This window comes from Aquila chrysaetos, chromosome 24 (assembly GCF_900496995.4).
Source record: "Aquila chrysaetos chrysaetos chromosome 24, bAquChr1.4, whole genome shotgun sequence".
Classification (NCBI taxonomy): domain Eukaryota; kingdom Metazoa; phylum Chordata; class Aves; order Accipitriformes; family Accipitridae; genus Aquila; species Aquila chrysaetos.
Genome location: NC_044027.1, coordinates 20420918 through 20430432, shown reverse-complemented (window position 1 = coordinate 20430432; position 9515 = coordinate 20420918). Strand labels below are relative to the sequence as shown.

General features: G+C 68.7%; 1 protein-coding gene across 1 annotated transcript; it reads left to right on the top strand.

The window, feature by feature from the left end:
• The first annotated feature begins 1704 nt into the window (after window positions 1–1704).
• Window positions 1705–4752, top strand: LOC115335337 (translation initiation factor IF-2-like). Its single transcript, XM_041119932.1, has 3 exons — window positions 1705–1772; window positions 2022–2396; window positions 3107–4752. Exons 1-3 carry the CDS (start codon window positions 1705–1707, stop codon window positions 3600–3602), a joined length of 939 nt encoding a protein of 312 aa, XP_040975866.1. The 3' UTR covers window positions 3603–4752.
• Window positions 4753–9515: the final 4763 nt, after the last annotated feature.

Sequence of the window (9515 nt, the reverse complement as noted above, 5' to 3'; positions counted from 1 at the left end):
AAGCGCGGCGGCGCCCGGGGCGCGGGGCGGGCGGGCTCCGCGCACCACGGGGCGGCCGGCGCGGCCGGGCAGCGATGCGGGCCGGGGGCGCGCCCTCGCGGGCCGGGGGCCGGGGCGGGGGGGTGGGGGGCGAGCGAGCGAGCGCGGCCGCCGAGGATGGCGGCGGAGCGGGGCCCCGGCCGCTCCGCTCCCCGCTCCGGGCCCGACGGCGGCTCCTGGCTCCTGCCCTGCCCGGGGTAGGTAGCAGCGCGCGTCCCCCGCCGGGCCGCGGGCAGGTGGCGGCGGGACCGTCCCTCGGGGCGGCCGGCGCCGGCGGGGGACGCGGGCCTCGTCCCGCGGGCGGTGGCGGCGCGACCGGCCCCCGGCGGGGACGCGGGACGGGGCGCGGGGGTCGCTCCGCGCCCGCCCTTCGCCGCCGGGCGGCTCCGCGCCGTCGCGGCGGGGCTGCCCGCGGGAGGGCCCGGCCGCGGGGGTAGGCGGGCGGCGGCGGGCGCGGGGCCCCGGGGGAGCGCCCGACGGCCCCGCGCCCTCCCGCCCGCCGCCCGGGCCGAGCGGCGGCCGAGGGCTGCGGGAGCCTCCCGCGGCGGCGGCGGCCCGGGAGCGATCGGCCGCGGCCCCGCGCCCGCTCCCGCTGCCTACACGGCGCTTGCCGCGGGTGCGCGGGGCTTCCGCGCGCTTCAGCGCGACCGCGGCCGGGCGCGTCGGGGCCGCGGTGGGCGTGCGGGGCGCGGGTTTGCCCGGGCTGTGCGTGGGCAGCAGCCGCAGCAGCAGCAGCAGCCGCAGTTGAAGAGGCCGCGCTCCTTCGTTCCGTCGGAGGGAGCGCGACAGCCGGGAAGAGCGATCCCCCACCCCGTGCTGGAGGGAGCGCGGCCGAGCCCCCGCGTCTCGGGCTTTCCTTTCGGTTTTGCTTTTTTTTTTTTTTTTTTTTTTTTTTTTTTTCCCCGAGACCGTTAAAAATCTAAATCCGAGGAAATAAAAATCCGGAAAGGATTCCGTGCGGAGTTTCTTAATGTGACCCATGATATGCTCTGACCCTGCCGCAGGAAGGGAGTTTATTTTGTAATGCTCCCAAAATATTGGTATTTAATAAGCGGGACAAGTGTTAACGTGAATTACTTAATGCTTCTTTTTCTGGGTCTTAAGATAAAGCCGCCTTTTTATGCTGTTTTCGTACAGAAACCTCGCTGAAAGAAATTCGTGATTATGTTTTCGTTAAATATTTTGGAAAGGGTTTTCAGTAACAGAGCCTGTTTGGGTTTTGTTCCGGACAGTACAAATCTGAAAACCTTTGTAGCTAATGCTGAGAAAATAATATATGATTATTTAATTCTGAGATCAAGATAAAAGGTGCTTAGATTTCAGAGTTCAATCCGTGGAGGAAAAGCTTCTCGTTTACATTAATTTTTTATGTCCCCTTCCTATTTCACGGAAGGATTCAGTGTTCTCCACCACACAGGGCTTCCGTCAAATTATCTTCTACAATTGCGAGGAAAATTAGAGCCCCTCTTTCCGCAGTAGTTTTCGTAACTTCTCATTAAAAAAGAAGGAGAGAAAAACAAGGAAAAAAAAAAAGCAACGCTGTGCGGCGGGACAGTTGAGAGCGGAGCGGGAACCCTCCCAAACTCGCACCCGCAGGAATAATTCAATCTTTGTTCGTGGGCTTTTACTCACAAATATCACACCAAAGATTTGTTGCTTCTTGCCATGTGTGTACGAACGCTGCACCAGATAATTATTATCCCTGCCTCCTACCCCGAGAACAATTCGATGAGGTGTTATATTCGGTTTATATAGCGCTTTTAACGAAAAACAAAATACAATTAAAACACCCACGCGCAAAACCATCACAGAAATAAAACCAAACCAAGACTAGCGCAACCCCACCTTCCCGTGGCTTGGTTCTAATTCCCTGTTTATTTGCAAGGCAAATCTTTTTGTTTTGAGGTGTTTTGGTTTAATTTTGAGTCGAGCGCGAAACGCAGCCGGTCTCGGTTCTGCATTTCCTCACCGAGGCGGTGAAGAACGAAGCGCGGGGATCAGCAGCCGAGGCTGAGCTCGGCCGGGGGAGCCCCCGGGCCGCTGCCGGGGGCCGGTGTGCTGCTGCTGGCACACCGCCCCCCCGCAGCAGCCGGCACCGCCGCTCCGGCGGGACGAGGCGCCCCGGTCCCGTCTCCCCGTCCGCCAGTGCTGCCCGCTGCGCACGCAGGCGCGTGCCGGGCGCTCCGGGGAGCGCGGCGGGGGCTCGGCTGGGGGGGGGGGCGGCGGCGGCCCCCCCTCCTCCGCGGAGGTGCGCCTGACGGAGCGGCCTGGCTGGGTGCTGGCGCGGGACAGCGAGGGGCCCCGGGCCGCTCGACGGCGAGAATAGAGGAGCCCCCCCCCCCCCCCGCTTTCTCCGCGTAAGCATGCCGTCCCCGGCCGGGATGCGTCCTGGCTGCCTGCCTGCGTGCGCGACCCCTCCGGGCGCAGCGCGGGCTCCCCGCGGAACCGAAGTGCGGGGAGCGGGGAGTAGGAGGGGGTGGGAGGGGGGGGGGGCGCGTCCCCGCGGGGTGCCGGGGGTGCTGCCCCGGGTGCCGTGCCCGCCCGCCCCCCCCCCCGCGGGCCGCCGGGGCTCTCCGCAGCCTGCGGGGTTTGCTGCGCTGGTGCGGGGCGTGCGGTCCCGCCGAGCAGCCCCGCGGAGTGCGCTGCCGGATCCGCGGGTGCGGGGGTGCACCCCGGCCGGGGGCGGCGGTGACCGCGCGGGGCCCGGCCCGGCTGCCCGGTGCGGCGGGGCCTCGGGCGCAGCCTGCCCCCTGCCGGCGCGCGGCGGCACAGCCGGAGCTCCCGCGGGCGCGGCGGGGCCGGGAAGCGGGGCCGGGGTCAGCCGGGGCGAGCAAGCGCCCGCGGGGCCGGGCGGCCCGGGGCCGGCGCCGGGGCTCGGGAGCGGGACCGGTCGTCCCGCGTGCTGCTCCGCAGGGCAACCGGCGGCGCTACCCGCCCCTAGACGGGGCGGACCGGCCTCCCGCCTCGCCGTTGCGCGGCCGCCGGCCCCGGCTCCGGCGGCGGGAGCCCCGCGGGGCAGCACGCGGGGGCACCAGCTCACTTTGTCCTTGTTTTTCTCTACCCACAGCGGGACCCTGCGCCTCGCCGCCCCGCGGAGCCCCGGCCTTCCCCGCCCGCCGGCGGCCGATGCCGACGCACCGCTGCCCGGGAACGCTCCCGCAGCGGGCGGCGCTCGGGGAGCGCGGGGGCTGCGGCCCGGGTGCACGGCGGGCAGGGGCCGAGCCTGGCGCGGGTCCGGCCGCCGGGACCGAGACCTGCGGGCGCCCCTCGGGCGGCCTCACGGCCGGCGACCTGCGGCGCGTACCGGGCGCTCCCCTGAACGGCTCTGCAGCCCGCGGCTCCGACCGAGCCTCCGGCGGCGGCGCCCGCCGCGCGTTGCCTCCCCGCCGACGGCCCTCTGCCCCGGGCCACCGCCGCAGCGCCCAGCGGGCCGGGCCGGGCCGGGCCGGGCCAGGCCGTCGTGCGGGGCAGTCGGTCCGCCCGGCCCCGCCGGCCCGGGAGCCTCGGCGGAGCGGCCCCCTGCCCGGGAAGAGCCGCCGCCGGGTGTGCTCGGCGATGACTGATTCAACCCGCTCACCCTCCCTCGGAAGGATAAATGTAAGCGAGCTGCAAAGTGTAGTTACTAATAACAATAACAATAAATTATTGGGCTGTTGCTCAGTAGCGCAAACAAACGCTTGCCGTGAACAACGCGCAGCCTCCCCGCGCCTCGCAGCCGCCCCCCCGGGGACCGGCCTGTCCGTCGCTCCGGTCCGGCTGCGCCCCGGCCCCGGCGAGGCTTCCCACCCGACCGGCAGCCCCATGGTAGCAGGTGACCGGGCGGCGCCGGGCTCGGTGCCACGCCGGGGGCCGGGGCCAGGCCGCCGAGGTGCCCGGCGGGGCGCGGCCGGTGGGTGGGTGGGCTGGAGCCGGAGGGGTCCGCGCTCCGGGCCCGCCGCGCTCGGTGCCGGCGCGGCCCTTCAAAGGGCCCGACCCCCGCCCGGGGAAGCCCCGCGCCCTCCTGGGGGGTGGTGGGAGCGGGGCCGGTAGATCGCGGTTCGGAGGCCGCGCCGCGCGGAAGGCGGCGAACACCGAGCCGGTATTTTAATTAAGCAGAGTCTCTTTGATATAGGCAGCCTGATGCTATCTCTGCGCGCTGTTCCCTGCACGGCAGCTTTTGGGTAGGAAAACTGCTGAGGAAGCGGGATGGCGCGGAGCAGAGCCGAGCAGCGCCAGAAAGCCCCGGGGAAGGCGGAGGGTGCGTGTGAGCGCGGCGCGCTGGGAGTTCCAGCTCCGCCGTGGTGCGGGGCGCGCTGTGTGCATTTTCGGGGGGCCTGGAGGAACTCGAGTCAATTTACCATGATTAAAGGCACAAGCAAGGAGGCGCCACACATTTGCATGCGCCTTCATCTTTCTTAAGTGGATTTTTGAGGGCAGCGCGGCAGACAGACTGGGGCTGCGCGTCCTCCTCCGCCGGCGGAGCGCCTCGCCGTGCGGCGTCGGGGACTGGGGGTCTCGGAGCCCTCGCCCGCCCGAGGGAGCGGCGGGACGGGCCTCGGCACCGGAGCCCCGTCGGGGCCGCTCCGTCGCCCGGTCCCTCCAGCGGCAACAGGCGCGACTCCGCGCCGCCCTCTCTCTCCCCGCGGGCCAGCGGCTCGCCCGGCGCCGGGCACGACGCGCAAGGGCCGCGCCCGCGGAGCGGGCTGCGCTGGCGGCGCTGCACCGGGCGCCCCGTCTCCCGCTGTCTGCTCGCCCGGCGCGGCCATAGCCCACCCGGCCCCGCGTCCGGGCACGGCCCGTGGTACCTCGCCCGGGCCGAGAGCAGCCGCGGCTGCCCGCGGCCCGGCGCCCTGCTCCGAGCCGCCCGGCCCGGCCCGGCTGCCCCCGCACTGCAGTGCGGCCGTCGCGCCCGGCCCCGCGGCCCCGGGCAGGCGGCTGAGGCCCAAGGGCGGCAGAGGCGGAAGCCGGGCCGGGGTGTCCCGGCTCCGGGTCCCTTTCGGACCAAACCGAAGCGCCCTCGCCCTCCCCATCGAGCCGGCTCGCCCAGGCGCAGGCAGGGACCCGACGGGGCGACCGGGCCGGCCGAGCCCCGGCTGGCAGCGGCGTGGTGCGCACATGTGTCCCCGCGGCGGGCGGTGCCAGGTGCAGGGCTGGGGGCAGAGTTTACCGCCAGGCTCTGACGGCTCCGCGGGTTTCCCAGCCCGGGGGGCCGGGGGGGGGTCTTTTCCCAGTTCAGGGCAAATACCTTCGTTTCACTGGGAAATTTAACCTCTCCTTGGAGTTGGATCCATTATACGGGTTTAATATCCGCTCTTTTACAGCTCAGCGTTGTAAAGGCAGCAGCCAGGTCTGTGAACTCTGACATGTGCACCCGCGGGGGGGGGACGGGGGACGGGACCTGCCGGCGCGGGGCGCGCCTGCCAGCGCAGCCTTTCATCTGCGGGGCCGCCGCACCGGCCCCGCCGGCCGGCAGCGGGAGGCGGCGCTCCCCACCCGCGCAGCCCGGCCTGTCCCTCGGGGCCCCCGCCGCGGCCCCGGGGCTCCGAGGCGCCCCCGGGCGTGCCGGCGGAGCCCCACGGCTCCGCCGGTCCTGGGGAGCGGGCTGGGCCGGCGCGGCCGAGGACGTGCCCGACTCGGTGGCCTCCCCCGCGCCGCGACACGGCAGGTGCCCCGGGGGTGCGGGCGGAGGCCGGGAGCCCCGACTAGCCGAGCCGAGCCGGGCCGGGCGCTGCCTGTCCACAGGGCTGGCCGGGCCGGCGGGACGCGCTCCCGCAGAGACCCCCTCTCCGGAGAGCCGCCTCTCCCGCACGGGCGTGAACGGGGCGGCGCGTCGGAGGGACGGGAAGGGGACGAGGCGACCCCGAACCTTCCGCTTTTTCTCCCGCGAACTGGCAGGTGCGTGGGGTGGCCCGGGCGAGGGCACAGGGCCAGCGCTGACCGCGGGGCTGGGCCGGGCCCTCGGACCTCGTCAGCCGGGCAGAAGGGACCGGCGGTAGCGGCGCGGCCCGGCCCGGCCCGGCGGGCACGGCGAGCGCTCGGCGCCGGCGCTGCCGCCGGGCGGGCGGTGCTGCGGAGAGGCGCCGGGAACCGCGCCGGGAGCCCGCTCCGCCGGTGCGGACGGCCGCGCCGGCCTCCCCCGGCAGGATCCCGGCGCCCGCGGGTCCCGCCGCCCCCCAGGCAGCAGCCCCGGCTCTCGGCGCGGGCGGGCCGCCCGTGCCGAGCGGCGCCGGGGCCCGTCGGGCCGGGGCGGCGGCGGCGGGAGCGCCCGCCTGTGCGGCTGCTGAGGGCGGCGGGGCCGCCCGCCGGGCGGGGAGCGGGTTCCCATCGGAGGGGGCCCGCTCCCCGGCGGGGAGGGAGCGGGCCGCTCCTCTGCTTTTCTGACGCGCCGCGGGAGCGTTTCTATACGTTTAAGCCAGGAATCTAAATGAAACTCGATTTTCAGGAACAAAGAAACCCCAAAATTCCAACAACGAGAAATCCTTTCCTCCTGGGGCTGGGCAGCCTCTCCGTTACGACTAACGTTTTCCTCCGCCGTGGCGACGGGAGCGCGGCCGCTCCGGGCCGCTCTGCTTCCTCCCCCGCAGCGCCGGGGCCGGCGGAGCGCGGGCAAGGCGGCGCCGGGCCCCATCGAAACCGGCTCCACCGGCCGCCCGCGGCTCCGCGCAGCCCGCGCTCCCAGGGCCGCCTCGGCCGGCAGCGCAGGGCCCGCTGCGCGGAGGGAGCCCCTCCTGCGCCCGCAGCCCTTCCGCGCCTCTCGCAGCCGAGCCCGCTCCGCGCCCAGCTCTCCGCCGGCAGGACGGGGACAGCGCGGCGGCCGGGGCCCGACCCGCCGCAGGATGCTTCTCCCCTCCCGGGCCGTTCCCCGATGGCCCAGGGCCCCGCGGGGCTCCGGTGCGGGTGCGTGGGACAGGTAGGGCCGGGGCCCGGCCCGTGGGAAGCAGCCGGCCCTGCCCCGGGACCGCGCAGACACCGCTCCGCCGGCGCGCCCTTTGCGCAGCGCCGCGCTACGCGCGGGCAGGCTTCGGCCGGGAGCCTCCGCCGGGGCAGCGGCCTCCGGATCGGCCCTGCCCGCGGCTCCCTCGTCCTGCCCTCGACGTGCCGGGGAGATCGGCCCGGTCTCTTCGCCACCCCCCGCCCCGGGGCATCGCCTCCCGCGGGAGCCCGGGCCCCGGCCGGTCCCGTCCTGGCGAGAGGCGGGGGCAAGCGCCCACTCCCGAGGGGTCCGGCGGGCGGCGTGACGCCGGCGCGGAGCCCTCTCCACGGTCAGAGCTGCCCTGCAGCCCCCGGAGCCCCGAGCCCAGCGGGCCGCCGGTAGCTGGAGTCCGTCCCCGGCGAGGTGCCGGGATGGACCGAGCCCCGCTGCCCCCGGCGCTGCTGCTCTGGCCGGTGCTCCTTGAAGGGAGAAAAGAAAAACGAAGAGTTTGGAGAGAACCGGGAGAGGGCTTTGCCTGCAAGGCGGCATCGCTCTTCACGTAAAGACGTTAATAGTTAGCAGAAAATGCAGGCCGTAGGTAATTGTGTTACATTATCTGATTGGGCTTCGCTGCTGCGGCTCTCCTGAACTGCCTTTGTAAACAGAAAACGGTCACGTAAAATGGGGAAATATCAGAAGCCGTGCAAATAAATAGTGCTGGTAACCTCGCCGGTCTGAGCACTCCCTTGAAGAGCGGAGCGGAGAGCTCCTTTCTGGTTTGTATTAGTGATTATTGCACTGTCATTAAGGAATGCAGGGGTGGAAGTATTTGCTTCGGGACTCGAAGCACACGCGGTACAACAAGAGGGAAGCAAAACGCTGACGCGTGCGTGCCGCAGAGAAAGCAGAATAACGCTCGGCAAGCCCTGAGAATATCCAAGGGCAGGAGAGCCTGGTCGGGGAGGAGCCGGCGCTCCCTGCCCCGCCGAGAGCCCCCAGCCCCGCGGAGCTGCTGCTCCTGCCTCTCCGCTTCGGATCCGTCGTGCGTACAGGCTTCTGCTTCCCAGCTCCCTAACACACATGCCTGGCAGCTTGTCATGCAGACTGGATGCGTGATGTAATTCCCCAGCATGACATGTTCTCACCTGATGCCAACTGATCACTCTCAAGATGCACACGAAGCTGCAGGCTTTCTGGCAGCACCTTCTTGTCCTCTCTGTCTCTCTTGCATGTCTGCGTTTTTCACTGACGCGTTGGGTGCTGGCAAGGCGAGCCCTGGAGCAGCTCCCGGGATCTCCCAGAGGTGCGGGCTCCCACCGCCCCGCACCGGGGCTGCGCTTTGCTGCCACCGGCTGCCCCCGCCGTGTCCCCCTCAGGTGCCCGCTCTGCCTGCGGTCCTGCCCCGTCCTGGGACACCGGCAGGCGCGGAAGAACACCGTTATTTTTTCTCCCATTATCAATAAGCCCACAGCTTACTATTTCTAGCTATCTCGGAACGTAATTTATACGAAGTCAGCTGTGGCATCGGACTGAAGAGGAATCCCTTCTAAAGGTGTTTTCCTAAAAGAAATCCTCTGATCCCGGGGCTCAAAGGTTATCACGAACAATAAACACTTTCACCCTCAGCCTCATTTAGACAATGACCGATGAGCCAACCTGACACTCCTCCCTGCACTACGGATTTGCTTCTCTAATTATTTTTGTATTTTTGGTTTTGGTCAGAATGGCGGATCTCTATAATTTTCGCTGGAGTTGCGGTGCCCGATTTTGCCCCGATGGCACGTTTTGTAGCTCCGCATGTGGAAAACGGGGGGGGGGACGACACAGTCAGAGGGCGATGGAGCTGGTTCTCCCGCTTTTAGCCCAAGCCTCGGTTTTGCTCTTCCCGTAGAGATTCCCTGGGTATTTCTGAAGTTCAATATTTGCATAATACACGGGGAAAGGTGTTCCCCAAGAACAGTCGGGTTATCCGATAAACGTGTACCGAAACAGTCACATTTACCACAGACTTAGAGCACCCTTTCAACCTGGGTGAAAAGGGACTATAAAGCAGATAACTGGAACAGTGGATGGAGAACTTAGAAGTCTGATTTTCGGTGGGAACCCTGCAGACATGAATGCATTCGGTTGCAGTCTCCGTCACCTGAAAGCTTGGGGGATAGCATGCCCCCCCCCCCCCCGCCGATGATCTTATGCTTTTGAAGCAGCGAATTTCATAGCACAAATTCTGATTTGTTCAGTCACTTGTTCACACGGAGCGAGAGTTACATTCTTGTTCAACGCGTAGCATTGTTTAAGCCCGATTTAAAAAACAAAACAAACCAAAACGAACCCCACACGCAACGCCAAGAAGCCCGTCATATAAACCAAAAGACAAACGCATTTACATTTCTGATTTTGGCTGCAACAGTACGATTAGAGCAGCCGGGTTGTTACACTCGGGCAGACGCTCAGCTCCACAGCCGTAGGCAAGCGCTGCACCTTTAAAAGCCCCCGCTCAGGACCCCCACGACCCGCTCGGCGTTCCAGGGCTGCGCTCAACACGGCAGGCTCGAAAGGGGAAAAAAACCAGGCAGAAAGGCCG